Here is a 20,865-nt window from a genome sequence, read left to right as displayed (position 1 = left end):
GTTGTAAAACCCCAGAGAAAACTGCAATAAAAATGAGCTGGGAAGTGGCATGTGAAAGGCAGATGGAGCTTTGCTCGTGCCAAATTGTGCCAGTTTGGGTGGAGCCCTGATGGAGCAAATAACCATTTTAGTCAAGAGTTCCTCACCCAGGAGAGGATTTAGAGGTTAACCAGCCTCTGATGCTTACACAGAGGAGGGGCAGACTTGTGAGGAGTCTCCTCTGACTTTGAGGAGGATAATTTGCCATTCCAGGATGGGATGACAGGTGCCTTGCTCACAGAGACGAAGCCCAAACCCACAGTAGGCATCATTGTCCCTGTGTGCCAGGAATGAAAGCTAAGATGTGTCAGTCTGCTTTCTGGGAAAAGGGCTTGGTCGTTCCAGTCTGCACCGTGATTGCTGTGAAATAGTCCCCCAGCTGCCTGGCACCCAGTCTGAAAGTGGAGAATCCCCCACCAGCCCCATTCCTTGACGGGAAGGATGGGTGTGGGAAAACAAACACCGTTCAAAGCATGTGGCTGGGCACTTGGATTGCCTTTCTTTGCTTTCTCAGCCTTCAGCATGGTATTTCTGTGGCGAAACATCGCTGGCATTCCTTATTGCACATGCTATTTTTGCAGTAAATATTTTGTGCTTGTTTTTAAATAAACTCCGGCGCAGAGTCCTGCTCTGTTGCCTCCTGGGAGAGGCTGTCGTGTTCTGGCCCTCGGTAACAAAAAGCAACTCCATAACAGCTGCTTGTTTGTGCCTGGGAATGAAGCTGGCCTTTATTACAAAAACCTTCCAGGGTTTTTTTTGTGGTTTGCCGAGCTCAGGCCAGTCATGGCTGCCCTCTCCCCCGCCTGGCTGCGCATTCCTGCTGCTCCCACCAGTTACATCCGCTGGGCTCCGGTCAGGAAGCTTCATGTGGTGCACATCTTCTTCTCTCCCCTCCTTTCCTTCTTGCTGTTTCCTCACTTGATAGCAGTGCTGGCTCTGATGAGGAGCTGGTGAAGTGAGAGCAGGGAGAGGAGTGGGAAGCTGTGACCTCACTTGACAGTCCAAGGTCTGCACAGTGTGCCTGAGGTGGGAGTTCAGCAGGGCAGAATTGGTTTTGTTTTTTTGAAGCTGCCAGAAATCCCAGAAAGAAGCAAGTACAGAGGTCACTGGAAAACTTCTCTGAAACAGCAAATGTCTGTGTTTCCTCTTTGTCTCCTCCATCAGTTGAGGGTCTCACTGGGCTTTCATTTTCTAGTTTTCAGAGCAAAACTTTCCTGGCCACCAGTGAGTCCTGTGTTTTCCTGATGATCTCAATATCAGAAAAACATCTTTTATAGTGAGAGCAATCATTCACTGGAAAAACCTCCCCAGGGACACAATAGAGTCCCTATCACTGGAGATTTTCAAGGTATAATTGGGCAGAGTTCTGCATAGTCTCTCCTAAGGTTCCTAGTCTCACGAAAGGTTGGACACAGTGATCATTTGAGGTCCCTTCAATCTGGGCTGCCTTGTGACTGTGATCTCCTGGCAATATTTGTTCAGCCCAGAAGGTGCCTTCAGTGTTTATTTTGAAAAATATTAGAACAAAACCTTCTGTCTGTGGTGACCTGGTTGTCGGGGTCCCAGCATCATGCTGCTTGGTCTTCAAATGTGCTGCATCTGCTTGTTACCCATACACTGGAGTGGTTAGCATGAATAGTGACTAGTCAGATGTGGAAATTGCTTACCCCTTTGCACAGCTCTGACTTCTCTCTAGTGTCCTAATGGGAGAAGAAGTCAGAAACGGCTGCACTCAGGGATGAGGAAAGTTGATTTTCTGACTTGTGATTAAAACTTGTCAGTTGAACTGCCCAGCGCTTAAAATAGAAAAATCTGCCATGGCTTGGGTTGAAAACCCAAGCCAGCAGCTTCACTGGTACAAGCTGGAGTGGTGAGGGCTGGTTCTTGGGCATTAGCAGCTTCTGGTGATAGCGAGCAGACCATTTTTGGGACACTACTGCTGGTATGTTGTTCTTTGTGAGACAGCAGTTATGCAGTGTCTGACAGCCTCCACCAGTCTCTCTGGGGCTTGGCGGGTGTCCAGCAGACTACCTTCATTGTGCAGGGTTTATTGATGCCTTCCCACCACCTCCAAGCCCTTTGGGGCCCTCTGTCCTGCACACAGCCCAGCCCACTGTTTGCCATGCTGTCTCCCTGCCCAGCTGCTACAGCTGCTCCACCTCATGCTATCTCCAGCCATTGGGACAAAACCACTTCCTTCCCCTTCAGGCAGGCCTACAGAACTTCATCTGCTGGCCTGTCCTTTCCAAAGAACTCTCCTGGGAGGTTTCTTTTGCTTGTTTTTCCTTTCTTTGCACACCTTCACCTAAGATGTTTCATTCCCACTTGGGGAGCTTTTTTGCCCGTAGGGTTTTCATGGTTCCTGGGCTCTGCTGAAAACCCTTCAGACCACCTCAGGAGGTGCAGATTGCACGTCTGGCCCCCGTTGCCACAAGGATGTTGGTGTCTCCGGCCACAGCTCCTGTCAGGTTTTGTGAAGAGGGGCTTCCTGTGGGGTCAGCATGCTCCATTGTGGCACTTCCCCTGCAGCTGGCTTCCTCCCTTCTGCAGTGCCTAAAAATAGATTAAGTGCGGTGCTGCTGAGAAACACCGGAGAGTCCCAGCGCTTGAGCTGCTGGGGCGGCGTTTCCGTCACTGCCGCTCGCCAAGTCAGCCCTTGCATTGGCGCTTGTGCTTTTGGTGAGCTGGTGGGTTTTGTTTCAAAGAGGGAAGAAGCGGGAGCCAAAGTCCAGCCTTTCCCAAGTTTGAAGAATCTGTAAGGGAATGCTAAACAAGTGGAGACCGTTACTGTGTATCTGGTGGTTTAGAGAAGGGTTTACTTGACTTCACTCTACTCTCATTGCATGGCCTTTGGACTTTGCAGTTTAATTATCAGAAGATTGTTTAAAAGCTACAGTGATAAGGAAAACTTTAAACATCACAAGCATGTACAAGCAGTTTTAATCTTGAGCTCTGTTTATATGTTAGGGCTGTCCCTAAAGGAGAGCTGACAGTCTGATTAATTACTATAAAACATTTTCACTCATAGCAGAAGAAAACATTTCATTGAAGGGATGTGTCTCCCAACCACTAGTAATATTCACTGTATTGCTGTTACCTCTGGGATACCCCATGTTCTTTTATCCTCATCATGATTATTTTTTTTTTCACTGTCCATTAGACATAGTGACTGCAGTTTTACCTGATTTGTAATTTTTGCATGTATCAAATTGCTTTTGAATGGAAAATAAGATTCACTTAGAGAGTAGGAGAACTACAATACTTGAGAATATTACTTAACCAAAAATGCACTAAATATAAGGGATACACCAGCAAAAAGCTGTGTCAAGTTTAAATGAGCTGGTAGTGTTTGGCTGAGTAATCACTATGACTTCACTAGTCTCGTGGTTGGTGAGACCATGGTGATTACTCACGGCAGCAGACTTGAGCCTTGAGATAAGCTCTTGTTTCCTGAATGAATAAACTTTTATTCCTCTGTTTTCTGAACCACTCCTGATGCCTCATTTCAAGCTTTGAGCTAGTTATGGTGCAAGTTGCCTGTGCAAATTCAATAAGTTAAAGTAAAAAAATGTTGTATTCTCTGTGGAAGAACCTATAACAAAAAAAAGCACCAGATTTTAAGTGAGATGCTTAAGCAGTACTTTCCCCTTGGTTTTGTGGTTCATCTGCCTTTTAAATGTTAGCCAGATAAATATTTGTATGATGTTTAATATAAATAAACCATGTGCCTTACTGTTTATTTTACAAGATATGCTAACTAATAATTTCCGTCTCTGCTTAAACATTTAAAGCACCATGCCAGGATAACTCCATGCTACAGCTGTGAGGATGCTGTTGAGCTCTTGTCATGCCTCCTACATCCTCTGCCTAGTGCTACTCTCAGTGCTTCCTCTCATTTTGGAGGTGATGGAGTTATTAAAGCTCCCGTGTTGGCAGCTTCAAACACTTTGAGACCCAACTCATGTACGTTGCGTTCTACTATGTCTGCTGCCATCACACCTCCTGAGCCTTAATTCTGCACGCCCATAATTATCCACCTCAGGAGCCAGAATGTCCAGCCAGGCACAAGGGTGGACAGAGCTGTGCAGTAACGTGTCTGCCTCTCACTTTGCCTTGCAGGAATCTACATCCTGATTGCAGTTGGAGCTGTCATGATGTTCGTGGGATTCCTGGGATGCTACGGGGCTATTCAGGAGTCTCAGTGTCTTCTGGGAACGGTAGGAGACACAGAGGTTTGGAAGTCACTTGGCACCCTGATTTCCCTGCTGGATGGCATGTGGCTGTGCTTCCCTTGCTGGGGGCTTTCCCAACTAGTGGGGCTGGGAGGATGTTTGAGCACGTAGGTGGGAGCTAGGTGACCTCTGCAAGGAGCAAGGCAGTGCTGCGTGGCTGAGGGCATCTCTGCCCAGCCTGTGGAGCTCAGCTGAGCTGACAGGCATGCTGCAAAGTCCTTTCTATGCCTGGCTGCAGGGCAGAAGGGGTGAGATCAGCAGGATTCTTAAGAGAGTCTTTCTCTGTTATATGTGAACCCTCACCTTGCAGTTATCCCTCCATGGTCTGGCTGTCTTACCAAGCACCCACTAAACCCTCTTTCTTACCTGGAGTCCCCTACAGCATCCCTTCTCACTCTGTTTGAAGGCTGCCTGCAGCAATTCTAGTTCTTTTAAGGAATCATCTACTATTTTTATCTGTTTGGACAAGGAAACAGCAAAGATTTTCCATAATTTCTTAGTGAGAACATCTAAGTACATCCTGGAAAATCCATTACTGAAGTGTTACAGGTCCTCGATGTGAGGCAGCAGCTCAGGATTCCTGGCACAGGATGAGGTTAATTGGATAAACTGTAGCCACACCAAAAGCCTTTACCTTGGGAGCAAGGGAGACCCATTTATTTAAAGCAAGTTCTCACATGTGGTTCAGTTTAAACTTGATGCATAAAAAACAAAACTGGAAAGGTAAAACATAATTTTTGGGTGGTTTTTTTTTTTTTTTATTCGAATGACTTCCCAGCACTTGGCTTCATTAGGCTGGAGGGTTCTTGGTGGTGGTGTAGCAACTCATGGGTGTGGGCTCAGCTGGGACAGAGGGAAAGGGAGCTGCTTTGCCTCACTCTTGCAGATGACTTCACCTCTGATTGCTGCTGGTTCCCAATAATAAGGGGATGCTTTTCCCCAGTGTTGATAAAGCGCTTCTGAACATAGTGGATGGGATGCAGCATTATCCTGGCTGCTGGGAATACAAGGAGCCTGCACACAAATCTAACAGGTTGTTGGAGCACAGTTTGGCAGCTTTGGATTTTTATTTTGTTTTGTTAATGCAAGTGATTACAGACCCTGAACTACCTCTCACTCCCTCCTGAAGTTAGAGGATTAGAAGGGTAGATGGCACAAGGTACCTGAGGTCCGACAGGGAAACCGGCTGATCTGGCTGAAATTAGCAGCTCTAGCTGCTGTGCATTGCCTGTGTTTGCTCACATCTTGGCTTGCCAAGAAAAGTCTAGAGAGGATGAGGATGCTTTCTGCTGGCCAAGGCTCCCACTATGTTCCAAGGACATTTCCTTGGGTGTTTTAGGGAAGCAGCTGTGCTCCCCTTTCCACCACCTATCTGAGGGAGTGACTTTGTGCCAAAGGTGGCATGGAAGCTGAGCAGCAAGACCTAAGGAAGACAGGAGGGAGCCACTTGGTATGGAACAGGCTCTGCTCCCTGGAAAGGGGCTGGGACACAGCCTGCTGCCTGGCCAGGACCACCACTATGTTCCCATAGCATCAAGCTGCACCTCCTGCTGTTCTGCAGCCAGCTTACAGAAGAGCTGAATCTGCAGGAAGTTGTACCTCCACATCTGGGATAAGCAAACCATCCTTCACTGAAGGGTAACCACTGCAGGAGTGAGCCCTAGTGCTTAACCAGACTTACAGTGGCATTGCACCCGCAGTTTATGGTGGTGTGAGTCATTGGGGGGGATGTGGGACCTAGTCTTTCAAAGATGTTCCTACAAAATTAGGGATAGATGTTCACATAGGAGTTGATTGTTCAGGAATTGGACAAGGATGTTGAAGTCCTTTCCTGCTGTCAGGTTAATAGTCTTGTTTCCATTTTGCTGATAACCCTTTGTTTTTGCATGTGAGAGCCAGGTCATGGCATCATTCTGGAAACTCCTGTTTCATCTATTGTTGGAGAAAATATCCTGAATGTGTTTTGAACAGAGACTGCTCAGGAGCCAGGGGCTGTTTTCCCACCCTATACTGTAATTTTATGTTTCCTTGATTGCGTTCACCTCTTTTGCTTCTTGACTTTCATGGCAACTTCTCCCACTTTGGGGCTTTTCCCAGAAAGAAGTCACTGAGTGATGTTGTCACAGAGGTGATGTTGGCTGCACATGGATCATGCCTCTCTGTGCCTTCTCATGTGATGCTGATGTATGAGTTTACAGCTTCCCATTTCCAGTCCAACTGACCAACTATCACAATGTGTTCACGGGATCGGAACAAAAAAGGGAGGATGGCAGGGAGGAATGCTGGAATTGCACAAACAGGGTGGGACTGTGGGGAAAACGTCAGTGTTGGTATTTATGCAAAAAACTGCAGTAGCCTTGCAGGGCTGTGGATGCCAGAGAGCTGGCCATAAATCACACCCTGACATCCCCAGCTCCTCAGCAGCTGAAATGTGCTTTTAACCCTGCATTGGCAATTCCAGTCCAGAGCATTTGTGGCAGAGCAGAAACCTTTTCTGGATGGTCCCGCAGGTGCATGAAGTGGAGCGATATATCTTGTGCTACACAGGGCATCTTCATCCCTGCCAGTCCCTTTGTGGGAAAGGTTTTGCTAGTCCCTGCTCAACAATCTGGATGTGGAGTCATATGTGATGAGTTACAGGAAAATGTGTTTGAGTTCAGTGCATGTATGAGAGAGAAAATGGTTTGAAGTCAGATGATACCTTGCTCTGATTTGTCAGTGGAAGTGCTGCTCCACACCTCTCCCCACCTAACTGCTGCAGATATGTTAAGGATCGTTCTCTTGATTTGTCTTTGCAGTTCTTCACCTGCCTGGTGATCCTGTTTGCCTGTGAAGTTGCGGCTGGAATTTGGGGTTTTGTCAACAAAGACCAAGTAAGGCTCTAAAACCTGTGTTTGTGGGACTGGGAGGCTGGGGCAGAACGGCAGCAGATCACAGCATGAGCTGTTTTGCTCACAAACTGCTCCCAGACTGAGTAATGGGGGCTTGGATTAGCGGTGTGACCTGGGCAGGCCACCTCACTCCTCTTGGCTGGGCTGATGAACTTTAAATGTGAGCACTTGTGGTAGCAGCTGCCCTTAGGGTATGTAGTGCGGTGTCTGGAATAAAAATAGCCTGTCTCACTTGGGTCTTCTCCTTGCTGCCACGCTGTCAGTCACAGAGGGAGTCGATTTGGGCATGAAATTGTGAAGGAAAGCCATCTGCACGTCTGTCCTTGGTGCCAGGGAACGAGGACCAAACCCAGCTGGGTGGTGCCAAAGGGCAGGAATGCTGTTCAGGGAGAGCCTGCATTAACGGGATTGCTTGGTGCTTCCTGCTCTTCTCCAGTGTCATAGAACCTGCTTCAGGTCATTTGTCTGCCAGTGCTGGGCTTGCTGTGATCCATATGCTGTGCACTCATGAGGGGTCCAAGTCCTGTATCTGTCCCTGCTAGGCACCCTGCTAGGGACTGCTCAGATAAGGTTTCCTGGCTGGAGGAGCTGAACTGAAGGGTAGAACTGGAAATTACAGCTTTTCACCTTCTGTTTCTGCTCACCTTCCCTTCGCTATGGTCACATGTGCTCACATACACACCAGTTTGGCCTCGAAATGCAGAACTGCCCGTGTATGGGAACTATGGCTATGCTGCACCAAGCAGCAGCCTGGGTGCTCATCACTGGGGCCTCAGGGGTTTGGAGGCGAGAAGGGGACTGCTTGTGCTAAAAGCCAAGGTTAGACTCTCTGGCAGAGTAGGAAATGTGTTTACTTTCCTAAGAGACGTTAGCCAGCTGTGTAAGTAGGTGCCGGCCTGCTCAGCTTTCTCATTCTTGTCAGCAATGGCTCGCAGGCTTGGCATGAATTGGAACACCCTTGTAGTCATTCAGGAGAGAGCACGACTTCACTGGAGTAAGCTCTTCTGTAGCTAAACACTATTATGCAGGCACAGTGCTGTTTCCTAGCAACTTTAGTGAAATAATTAACCTCTGCAGAGGGGCTGTGCCGCCTGCAGATGTTAGTTTGTGAATCCTGAAGAGTCCAAGATGTGCCACTGCAACCGACAGCAAAAAAAAGTGAAGGCTGAGTAAGGAGAGACCCCACGGCTGTTGTGTCCCATCCTGGGGAGAAAGAGCTTGGCCACTAGAGCATAAAGCTGAGAAATGTAGGATTTCCCAATACAGAAGTGATGACCTCAGTCCCTAAAATTAATTTTGCAGTTTAAAATGAAGGGTGGCAGTCTGTTTGCATCAGCTAGTTTTGCAGCCTTGATGATGAATGGGCTATTTTGAAGTCCCTGCTCGCAAGGCAGGCTTGTTTCTCCCTGCCTTGGTTGGGAGCAGTGCAGGCTGGGAGGGAAGCACTGGATGATCCCAGCCACCGAGAGATGTTTCCAGAAGGGATACTTCCTCTCAAAGCTGAAGGCAGTCTTTCCCTCAGCTTGCCTTCTGGGAGATGCTGTAAATTCAGAATGGGGAGGCAATAAATAGGATTTAATTTTTTTTTTTAATGTACCAGAATGAAATGGTTTGGTTGGAGAATATCATCCTCCAAAGCAAGCTTTTTTGAGTAGTGATGAAAGAGTTCTGGGATAATTGATTGAAATTGTGCATCATCTTGCTGCAGTTTCTTTTTTCATATGCTAATCCAGTCTGTGCTGCCAAGAGCAGATGTTCCAGAAAGCATTTTCCCTTTCTTGTTTTTATGTTTTTCTTTTGCTTCTCTTGCATGGCCTTCTTTCATCACTCTCTCTCAAATTATTGAAAGGTGTTAGAGGAGAAATCACAAGGCCAGTTTCCCTAAAAGTTAGGAGATTTTTGCACTGTGGAGCAGGCCCTCATGGGTGGTTGCAATTCACTACCCACGCAGCAGGGTTAGAGTCTGGATAAGGTGTCTCACATAACCACTTACAGGACAGCGATGTCCATAGGGACGCAGCCATGGTTTTAAATCCATCTAAATGCACCTAAGCTTCCTGACCCAAATGAGCTGTTTCACCAGGCTTTAGTGTGCAATCTCTCCCAAATTCCTGCCATCCCCTCTGAGCCACTCAGTAAGCCAAGGTGCCCATATTTACAGACAGCCTTGCCCCTGTGCACCCCACCTCCTCCTGAGCCTGTCCAGACTCTGCAGCCTCTGTGGGAAATATGTTGCCTGCCTGCTTTGTCTATGTGTGGTTCAAAAAGAGCCATTTCTGCCTTCCTGAGACCAGCAGCACATCCATGTGGGCTGAAGGCTGTCTCAACTTGTGGCTCATCCTCCAGGCCTTGGCTGTCTTTATCTCCTAGACAGAGCCTGTGGACCCCTTGGATAGTGTTTGAAATCTGCTGGCTGGTGGATGGGGTTCTTAGTATTTGTGACAGCTGGAGGGGCTGGGAGCCCTATGAAGGACAGGCCTTTTTTCATGCGCAAACAAATGGAGTCCAAATTCATTTAAAAACTGCTGATCTTACTCCAAGTACCATTAGAGGGAACCTGTCCTTCAGGCACATCTGCTGGATAGGTTTTCCCTTCCTCCTCCTCCTCTGGCTGAAAAAGAGTTTTTTCTGTGTCTTTCCTAGATAGCCAAAGATGTGAAGCAGTTCTACGACCAAGCACTTCAACAAGCGCTCATGGGAGAGTCAGATGCAAACAACGCCAAAGCTGTAGTGAAGACCTTCCATGAAACGGTAAGATGGTGGCGATTGCGCTGGAGAACTAATAATGGAGGTCAGGAAAATGGGTGGGAAAAGCAGTCTAAAGTGGATGATACTATGTGCAGGTCTTAGCCTAATGAAGTTTGTTGTTGTTACATTTTAAGAAGCAGAGTTGTGGCCTCTTCAGTATTCTCTCCATCACATGGTGCTGGGAAGTCTGGACCAAACTCTGATTAAGTTGCCTTTCATTTACCTCAGCACCCCTGATTTAAGTAAAATTCAATGGAAGAAGAATGTAGTTCTGAGGAATTAATCCTGATACTTGGTCTATTCAGCAGGAAACAAAATCCCTGGAGAGTTGGGTTCACTCTCCTCCAGCAAATCTATGCCAGATCTGTCTGGAACTATTGTAGGAGGCAGCTGCATTGCATAGAAAGAAAAAAATAGGTTTGGTGACTTATTCCCCACCCTTGTTTCCCCCTCCAAGATGCCTCCTCAATCTTCAATGAGTTCAAGAATGTGTAATGGTGGGGATAGCATTGCATAAGTGTTTGCTGTCTGCTAATGTTGGCTCTCCATTGGTTTTTTCTTCTTCCCATGTAGCTGGATTGTTGTGGTTCCGATATTATGACATCGACTTTCACTCCTCTGTGGAGGGACGACCTCTGCCAAAAGGACTCCCTGAAAAGCTATTTTGAGGTAGGCACAGTTGCTCTTCAATCAGCACAGCTGCTTCAGGAAACCTTGGCTGCCAAGGAAATTTTGGGATTTATTGGGAAATAGATAAAGGATAGAGATTTCATTTATTTGGGGATGGTGTAGAAGGATGTTAAAGGTTCCCATTTGGTTCTTCCTTTGCTGTTCCTGCTTGAGGGCTCTGTCAGGTGCAGAGGGGTGAAGTCTGGCTGGAAGTCCTGGGGCCAGGACCTGGGCCAGGGGAAAGCTGACCTACCTTTCTCAGTGCTGGGGGTGGGTGAGGGGAAAGCAAGCTGTCTGACTGGTGTGCTTCTCTGCCTCAGAACACAAACTGCCACAAAAAAATCGATGAGCTCTTCTCTGGGAAGCTCTACCTGATCGGTATCGCTGCTGTTGTGGTTGCTGTGATCATGGTAAGTGTGATAGCCTGGTGGGACAGGGAAAAATACACCTCGGGGCACCCCGGTCCTCTTCCAGCTGGGCTGGATCAATCCCTCTCCTCTGGATGCCACTGCAACTCCACAGCACCAGCCCTATGCACCAGAGAGCCCTGGAACATGACGAGACCAAGGGCTTTGTTATCCCTCTGCGGAGTTGGGATGTTAGGGGAGGCACCTGGCAAGCTCAGTAGAGCAGGAGCACCTGCAAGCCCAGCTGAAAGGGCAGAGCAGCACTGAAACCTCCTCCAAAACTACTTGTTCTACAGGCTGCCATGTTTTGTTGCTGGGATCTGCAGCGAGAAGAGATTTGCTTCCTTTGCTCCTTCGGGTTTGCTCCCTAGTGAGGCTTGGGTACTGTGGAGATGTAACATGGCAGCTGTGCAAAGGCTGGGCTGTAGTGCTGGAGGGATCTCAAGGCATTTGCTGTGTAGCTGGCAGCCAAAAAGCTTGTCAGGTACCACCACTGCTGCCAGTGAGAGACGGGAGGACAGCACCTTATCTCAAATTGGCCAACTCCATATGAAAACAGCAACAAAGATGTTGCATCTGTCCCTTACCTCTGGCATGAGAGTGTTAATGTGGAGTGGGGGACCTTGGGATGGGGGAGCTCCTGCATCGTACTGGTTGTTGCCTCAGTGGTGCCCCTGTCTCTCAACAGATCTTTGAGATGATCCTGAGCATGGTGCTGTGCTGTGGCATAAGGAACAGCTCTATCTACTGAGCCGTGAGAGCCAGGCAGGGGAAGGGGGGATCAGGGCGGACGGCGCTAGAGGGGACCCCAAGTGCCACCGAGTGACCAGGAGACATTTCAACAACAGACAAAGAAAATTATGTATATAAATGCTTCCAATATTACCATACAGTACTTATCATTTTTATTTTGAAGTACTTTTTTTTTTTTTAATAAATAAAACTTTCCCATATCTTTGTGGCTGAGTTAGTTACACGTCAGTTTGGTGTGATGGGAAAGCTGCTGTAGCAGGAGATCAAGTCCTTCCTCCCCCTTCCCCACCCCCAGTAACTCAGAAATAACATTGGTGGAAGATGTGCAGAGGAGAAGGGTGCAGACTGGTCTCAGAAAACTTTGCCTTGGTTTTACCAACTTTTTTAATTGGATGCTGAAGCAGAATTCGGTATTTTTGTTAATTTATACTCATCTTTTCCAACCATCACCCCAGCTCCGTGATGTTTCCAAGCTGTCCGTAGGGAAGCCTGGGAGACTGTCCAAAGCCTGGGAGAGAGGAGGGGAAAGGATACAGCCTCCGTCACCCGGGTGCAATGTATCCCAGGGGAAACACAAGCATTGTTCCTCTCCAGCCTGTTTCCATTGGTAGGTCAGTCCTCAACAGAAGTCATGCTGAAACTTTTTTACTCTCTAATGAGTAAAAATGTTTTTTGGTTTTGTGATTTTTTTTTTTTCCTTGGGGCTATAATTTTATAAATTGGCCCAGTTCCATTGACTCATTGCATTAAAAGGTCAGTGGCTGGAGGTGAATTTTAGTCCCAGTTTTTCAAATATAACAAACTGAAAATTAAATTACTTTTTTTATGTTCTTCAGTGTTTCATTATAGACATATGTTTCAAGGAGAATCTAGTTCTCTACCAAATTTCCACTGTTAAGCTAATGCTCACATAGAAATGATATTGGAAAAAGAAGAAAACATAAAAAAAGGTCCTTGACTTTAGAAATCCTGCTTTTATGTACTGCAGGATGATGCTTGGGTGTTCCCAACCATATGTGTACATGCTTAAAATTTCATCTTTGCATCACTCTCTTGTTCAGTGAAATCATTCTTAATTATAGCATATTGTCACACACTTAATATTGCTGAGAAATTGTCAAAATCTGATTATGAAATAAAAAGGTTATTTTTAAGACCTTCCAGTTATATTAACAGCTGATCAGCTTATAAAATCAAGGTAATTTAGCACGTTAGATCGCACCAGTTGAAACACATTCTTGTGATCTGGTAACTTTGGTTATCACTTTGATGTCTGTGGCTTCTTTTATATGCCACTCTGTCACCATGTAGATAGAGGGGGAGAGTGACCCAGGAGCTATGTAATAAAAAGATGATCTAAAAAGATCGCTAAAAAGATGATTATATGTATAGTTCCACAGATATATATTTTTAAGCAAAGCCTTTTCCTTAGCCGTACAGGCACTTGAGCTGGAAATTATAGTATCTGAGCTCTTTTGCCACCTTGAAGCAGGTAAGGGGAGGAGTTTAAATTAGTGATCACTTTTCCCACTTCAGGAGTATTTCTGTTTCTTAAAGTATTTCTCCCCCTTTGTCACAACAGAGAACTTCAGATCTGATAGGGAGGGAGGCCTGTGATCATCAGTCATTTTCAAACTAATACCTTGTCCACTGCACGTAGCTGTCATAGCTGTTGCCATTACAGGATAGAAGACTCCTGCACTGGGGCAAATTGATCCATTCAGAAGTTTTTCTTCCGTTCTACTCCCCCCTTTCCTCTTCCTGCCTTTTAGTATATAGGGCCTTTAAAAAGTATATAGGTAAATATATATAGATATATATATCAAGTTGTGCTGGGTAAAGAGGAGGAAGTGCTTCAACAGATCTTCATATTGAGGGGTTGGACAAGAAAAGATTCAGCCTTAGAAATAGCCTTAAAGCAACACTGCCCTGAATGTCCATGTTGTGCAAATTGAGAATGAGATGAGGTTTTGCAGTCGGTAACCCCTTCCCCTGCTCCCCAGCATAGCTCCTCCAGGTCATCTACTCTGTTATGTGGCCATATGTATATGCATCATCCAAGCATGTGTGTTTACATCTATGTGCATCAGGATTGTCAGCATACAGAATGGATGTGTAACTTGCCACCTTTTCTGTTGACTGTTGGTAAATGTGTATAAATATGCCATTAAGCATTTCAATTCTGTTTTCCTTATACCGTATTTTTGATATTGTTCAGTATTCAGTTGATGCTGTGTACATAGCTGGAGCTCTGTTTGAAGACAGACTGGGTCTCGATGCAGGTCAAGTGTGTCCTCAGACATTGTGCTTTAAGGGTTTGAGTTGTCCCAGGCAGGAGTAATTGGGAGAAAGTGGTACTTAGAGAGGGAATCTGAGAGCTGTGAGAGGAGGAAGAGCGGCAGAATCTGAGAGTTTGCTCAGATTGTGTCCCACAGGGGGTACAATTCACCCTCTGGCTCATTTCAGAGGTGGCTTGCCATTGTGGAGAGTTCCAGAGGCAGCTTCCTGGGCCATCTCCTGTTTCTGTGGCTGCTGCAGGAAAGGTGCTCAAGGAGGGGAGCAGCTAGAGAAGGGTCGTGGGAGCAAGGACACAAGGATGCTTGCAGAGAAGACAATGCTTTCTTTAGTTACCAGGTGAGTCCCCACACTCAACTGGAGGTCCTCAGCTGGAGGAGTCAGCCCTGGAAGAACAGGGACAGAGAGGAATCATCATGCTTAAGAACAGTGAAGTAGTTGAGAAACCCTCTCTGAAAAAAACTACCCACTTGGATCTCCTGTGAAGCTGGACCTGAGTTAACACAAACTAGAAAGGGAGCTGTGAAGGGCTGAGGGGACTCACCCCATTGCAAGCCCTCAAGATCCAAAAGCCACTGGGCTCTTCTGCCAGTTGGTCAATCCCAAAGCTGGCTGAGATGAGGGGGGAAAACCCACAGGGCAGGACCCCTGCTCTGCCCCAGCGCCTCTCCTGCATACCTGTGCCTTTGTGTGTGCAACATGGCATTCTGTAGTGCTCCTCTCCATAGCCCTAGGGAAGAAAAGGATGGAATTGCAGGCTGTAAATGCAAATCCCTCCCTCTCCATGGAAGCATCCCTCCTGGAGCTAGTGACAGCTGAGAAAATGGCTGTGAGCTGAGGTGGGGATGAGGAGTGTCAACTGTCCAGGTCTGAGTTCAAAGACCACATCAAAAGGTCAAACAGAGCCGCTGACAGCTTAACTGAATGCTTGGGATTTTTTCATACTGTGGAGCGTGCCACAAAGCAGTGTGTTTAACTTCTTTATGCCTTTTTTTTTAAAGAAATGAAACAAAAATCAATTTAATAAACATTTCTCATAGTGTGCATAGTGTGATGAACTTCTGCAATTTTACAACCAGTTAACCTTAACACCAGGATGCTTTGTGAACCAGGCTTTGACAGCATTGGATTTTACAGCCTCTGGGAGGGGGGACTGCAGGCTGGCTGAGTATGCATCTGAACTGGTGCTAAGGGAAGGCAAAAGGGTTGCTTGCCTGAAGTGGTGGCTGCTGCAGTTGTGCCCCTCCCCAAGTGAAGGAGGGTACAGCTGTAGGGAAACTGATGTGGATTGCAAAAAGAGTGTGCTGAAATTCAGCATGGGGTGGAGGGGGGCATGGTGGTAGTCCTGCACACACTTGAGGGGTTCCTCCAAAAGCAACCAAAAATGGCCCATCTGGATGGGGACTGGGTTGGTCTGCCTTCTGTGGATGGTCTGGTGATGCCACTGCTGCTGCTCCCACCTGCCTCTCTGCACCATCAGGGGAAAGCCTGGCTGAGAGCGAGGTGGGAGGCCAGGTGCTGTGATACATCAGTTGTCTGTCTTCCTTTGTCCTGTCCTGGACTTTGCACTGTGTGTGAAGCAGGAATGTCCTGCAGTGGCTGCCAGCAATCACCTGTGCTGATACAGAAAGGGAGAGGGTGCGGGGTGACAGAGGACAAGGAGGGAACACGATGTTGAGCTGCTGCAAAGAAAGGCAAGCCCTGCTCCCAGCGGCTGTGCCTGTGCTGCGAGATCATGCCCATCTGTTGTTCTTTCACTTGCTTACCTGAATATTAATGGAGTCGGACATAATGACTTCTGGAAAGGAAAAAAAAAAAGTGATATTTAAAAACATAATCAAAAAAAAAAAAAAAGAAAGCAATTCCCCCTTGTTAGTGGATTTTTAATGATGTGTTGTCAGATCTTGTTTCTGTCCATCATGTACTGATTTCTGCCACGTCTTCCAAGGGAACAGGCATGTCTCATTCTTGTATTCAAGCAAAATTTGGGCTGCAGGGAAGACTGTCCTCAGCTGACCCTCTAGGTGGTTTCCCATTAATGTGATGTTCTTTGCTTCATGCCTTAAAACGTTTGGATTGTGACACTACATTGTTGCTCCAGATGGGGATAAAATTAATCCAGCCTCTGGAGCTAGGATTAAGCTGATGTGAGTCACTGTCAGACACAGGCTGGTGTTCGAGGGGGAGAGACAATAGTGGAGACTAACTGGCAAGGCACAGCATGTATTTGGCATTCAGGGTGTGTGCCTTGGGACCTCAGCCTGGAATTATAGCTGGGATCTTAAACCTTCCCCAGCTAAATGGGGAAGGTCCACTTTGTTTGCACTTCAGTCCCCTTTATTTGCACTTTAGGTGTCAGTACAAGCATTGATGTGCTTGAAGCAGATGAGCTGAATGTGATACTAGGAGAGGACTGGGTAAAACAGGCCCCCTTAAGGTTGTGTGGAGATACAGGTTACCCGTGGAAAACAGCACTCCTGCCATGTCAGAGCATGTGAGGCCACGGGGATAACCGAGGGGAAGGGTGGATGCAGTGCTTGCAGCTTGTTTGTGCTCATATTGCACAGACAACCCAGGCTTACACTTCTCTTTTAACATTTCTCTCCAGAGGTCTGAAGGACCTGGAAAGTCACTGGAGACCTTACTGTGGAATTCCGCTGCCTAGGAATGTGACTGTGGAATCTTTTTTTTTTTTTTTTTTTCTTGTGAAACAAGATTTTTCAGGAATTAAAAATACAAACATGAATTTTTCTAAACTAGACCATGCCAGGATTTTTTTCCAGTGGAAATTATTTTCCTCCTCCCTCCCAAACTGGCTTTTTAAAACCTCCTAGTGTTTCTAACGAGAGGTTTTTTGCTTTGGCAAGCTCTGTTTCGTAAGCTTCTTCTGGGCTGTTCGTTTTCTAATAGCAATGAGCCCAATTGTCTCATACTAAGACAGCTGTGATTAACATGCATAAATTGCTTATGCCTTTTCCTAATCAGAGGTTGCCGAAGCTGTAACCAAGAGTTGCAATATTCTCTCAGGAGGGAAAAAATCCAGCCAGCTCTCCCATGGCAGAGCTGTTGACGGTGGAGGTTTTTGCAGAGGAAAGCGCCCTCACTGCTGCATGTGGCCGCACCCTCCTCTGCCTGCCCGCTCCGCTTGCCGGGCTCAGGGATGAAGGATGTGTTGGTGGCTGTGCTCACATTCCTGCTCTGAACCAGTTTCCTTTGCTGGGCATGACAGCACGGCCCTTCCAGTTAGGGGAGGAAAAAAGGTGACTATTTCAACAATCTCATTCGCTGTCGGGTCTGTGGTAGGGCTGGGAACTGTGGCTGCACCAAGGAGTCGGCAACAGTGGAATGACAGCCCCGAGAGAGGAAACATCTGCCACCAGTGGGTGCTGAACCAGAGAGGGAAACAATTACCTACCTGACCAGCTCTTGAGTAAGTGGTAGACACAGGCTAGGAACCCCAAGTCCCATAAATACCACGCTGTGCACCTGAACTAGATGTAGGCTGCATATTTTTCCTGACCACTCCTCAGTTTCAGCCTGGGGAGCATCACATTGCCTTGCACAGGGCATTACCTAAGCAATGGGATGCAGAAGTGCTGTTCGGGGCGACCCCTTCAGCTGACCTCTGGCAACCTGATGCTTTCACTTCAGTGCTCAGGGACCTGGAGCAAATAGAAAACGCCTCCCAGGTGCTAAAACTGCTGCATAAACGAAACCCACGTTGTTTTCACACTTGCAGACACTATAAAACCTTTGCAACCACTGTGGATTGCCTGCTGTTTTTCACTGGATTTAGATGACCCAGCTCAAGTGCTAATGGTTGGAAGTAACACTTCTAATTACAGCTTAATCACACCTTTTACTTTTAAGTGTTTCTTGGCCTTGCTTTGCTAGGACATTCCCTCATGCCAGAACACAGCTTTGCTGAGTACTGAGAGGTGTTAGTGTTGGGCCAGGCGAGATGGCATGCACACAACACCCTGCCTGTTGACTGCCAGCAAACTACTGAGATTTCCTCCAGCAAGGATCCATGCTGCTAATGCAAGGCTCAGCATTAGTTGATGCTGCTCCCACAGGTCTTGTTTGAACAAGAGATATGGGGAGTTTTAGGGTTCTCTTGGGTTTTTTTGTTAATGCTAACTTCAAGGTCACTGATTCCAGAGACCTTTTTCAGCCTTTCATTACGCATTTTTTTAGTATCAGGCATTTTGGGGCAGGTTAAAAAAAAAGGAAAAAGCAGCAAGATTGGGAGAAGGGTTTTCTTGGTAGAAATATTCTGTAGTTAAATCAAAATGAACAGAACACCCCCAACTGATTTTGTTTCTTTTAAACAACTGGAGTAATTGCAGATAGTATTAATTTTCCTCATAAAGGATTTCCCTCCCACACATGCAATGTCTCTAACAAAAAAAAAAAAAAGGGTTGTGGTGTCTCCCTGCAGTTCCTCTATAGGCTGGTAATAACATTGTTATTGTGAAGAATGGAGTTGATAAAGACCTTCATAGCCTGTCTGCATTAAAACTCATTCCGCGGGAACTAATTTTATGTAGTTACCTTAGGGGAAAATAGCACCAACATGGGTAAACAGCACTGGAATAAATCTAATCTGCTTGCAGGACCAAATGAAAGTACAAAATAAAACAGGTAAGCAAAGCTCAACATAGAAGAGAGGTGATATCAAGCACTGAATTTTGAAAACCCACCCCACAAGAGATTTCAAGGGCATTTGTAGGATTTCATTCTGGTAAATGGGAGAGGACAACTCATTTATTTCCTTCAGGCTGTACCACTCTGGCTTGGTGTGACTGCCTTCTCCCAGCAGAGAAGGCTGCAGTGGTCATGACTCTGCTTTTCATTTCTTCCTGCAGGAAAATACTCCTTTCCCACCCCACCTCCCATCAAGAGCTCCAGCATCAGCTGCATGTGGCCACATCTGAGTAACCTCCACATTCCTTCCAGATGCAGGAGATGTTGAAAAATGCATCTTTTTGCTCTATCTGGCTTTTAGGATCTAGGTGGCTGTTGGGGAATGGCCTGCTGCTTTCCTATAACCCTGAGGAGAGGGACCAGTGGTCCCTGCCCCAGGCACCTACCCCAGGCTCCGAGGGCAGGAGCAGCAGCAGGAGCCTGCCAGGGAGCAATGGAAACAGTTACTGCAGGGGGCCAAAGGACAGATTTATTTGCAGGAAAGGAGCAGGAGACGCCTATGATGGGGCTGAGGCTGCTGTACATTTTCACATGCCACCCACACACACAGGGACGCACTGGCTTCCTGCAGACACATGGAGTCATCCCTGCAAATGAGCCGCCCCTCGGAGCCTGCACACTGGATACAGCCTGCTCATTTGGATGATGGCCTATCCTGCAGCTGAGTTCCACCTTCCAGCCCCCTCTTCAAGCCACTCAGTTCAGTCCAGCAAGGGGAAAACACTTTCCCATCTGTTGGTCTTCAGACTCTGACTCATTATTTTTATTTCAGCTGTCGCCAAGCAATAGCAAAAGTCCCAACACACCAGCATTTCCACTGCTGCAAGCTGCCTTGTCCTCAGCCACCGGAGAATGAGCAGCTCAGCCTCAGCTCTCCGCTGCATGCAATACTAAATATCACAGATTCTGTCACAGAATAGGCTGAGCTGGAAGGGATCCATAAGGATCATCAATTCCAACTCTTAAGTAAATGGTGATCAAACCCACAGCCTTGGGTTTTAGTAGCACCATGCTCTAACCAGCTGAGCTAATTTCATGAGTAAAAAACCAGGAAAGAGGAAAAGGGTACATTCAGGTTCCTTAGTCATCAATACACACAGCATCCAGGCAAAAAGTGAGAACTTGTAGCCTCTGGAAAGGGAGACATGGGGCTTGTCCCTGAAGGCGCCCACATCCACAGGTGACAGAGACACTGGAGGTGTTGTTGCCCTCTCCTGCCCCTTTAAGCCCCTCATCTAACAAAGAACCAAGGCTCGAAACAAGACAGGGTCTGTACCAGTCTGTTGTACCCTGCCTGTCTCCACTCTTACAGAAATGGGACATGCCACTGCTTATTCCACATCCTTTTTTCTGCCTGCTCCTTATTAAGCTCAGAGACTCTCCTGCTGTCTCCCCAACACCCTAGACTGTGTTACTCAGCACTAGCAGCCTTTACCCAGGTTTACTCTTCCTTTTGTTTGCTCGTTTACTGCTCTCCTCCTTTCCATTCCTGCTCACCTACATCAAAATTTATGTTTTCCTTTCCTCCCTCCATCTGGATACCCATTTGAATGCCTGTGACCGTACTATCATATGTGTATACATAAAAAAATACAGGATCACCAAATGGGGAAACACCTCTAGAGCTGCTCCAAAAGTACTGCAAGACTCCAGCTAGACAGAAGACATTTTGCAATAACCTCATCACTGCTGCCAAGTGTGTTCTGAACACAGACCTCGTGTCATAAATTACTGTAATTAGCAACACTCCAGCAGGCAAACTGAGGATGCATATGAAGCGGCTGCAGTTTATATTACGGGTGAGTCACGGCGAGGCCCAGCTTGAAGGGATCCAGTGAAGCCTCTGTAGCCACAGCATTGTCTGGCACAATCCTTTCCAGCACAGCAAGCCTTTTCCTAAACACAGGGAAAACAAGCTGAATATTGAAGCCTCTAGGGAAATGTATTTGTGCTGAAAATTTGAACTTTTTTGCTGAAATAGGGGGAAAACCAAAAATCGAGCCTCTTTGGCCAGCACCAATAAAACATTTTCAGACAGAGCTCCACTTCTTGACACACATGCAAAAAATGTTCTTCTGGGACGGAAAATGGAAACTTTTTTATTTGGATGGATAGTGGTTTTAT

At 46.8% G+C, this 20,865-nt stretch overlaps 1 protein-coding gene across 1 annotated transcript in view; it reads left to right on the top strand.

Annotated features, from left to right (window-relative positions):
- CD81 (CD81 molecule) overlaps window positions 1–15,078 on the top strand; it is a 32,984-nt gene extending 17,906 nt beyond the window's left edge. Inside the window, exons 3-8 of the mRNA XM_053980762.1 lie at window positions 4,159–4,256; window positions 7,070–7,144; window positions 9,806–9,913; window positions 10,484–10,579; window positions 10,900–10,989; window positions 11,675–15,078. Of these exons, the coding sequence (XP_053836737.1) occupies window positions 4,159–4,256; window positions 7,070–7,144; window positions 9,806–9,913; window positions 10,484–10,579; window positions 10,900–10,989; window positions 11,675–11,737 (530 nt within the window). The 3' untranslated portion in view covers window positions 11,738–15,078. The remainder of the gene's footprint in view (window positions 1–4,158; window positions 4,257–7,069; window positions 7,145–9,805; window positions 9,914–10,483; window positions 10,580–10,899; window positions 10,990–11,674) is intronic.
- The last annotated feature ends 5,787 nt before the right edge of the window (window positions 15,079–20,865 follow it).

This window comes from Vidua macroura, chromosome 6 (genome assembly GCF_024509145.1).
Source record: "Vidua macroura isolate BioBank_ID:100142 chromosome 6, ASM2450914v1, whole genome shotgun sequence".
In the NCBI taxonomy this organism is placed as follows: Eukaryota; Metazoa; Chordata; class Aves; order Passeriformes; family Viduidae; genus Vidua; species Vidua macroura.
This window is presented reverse-complemented; position numbering and strand designations above follow the sequence as displayed.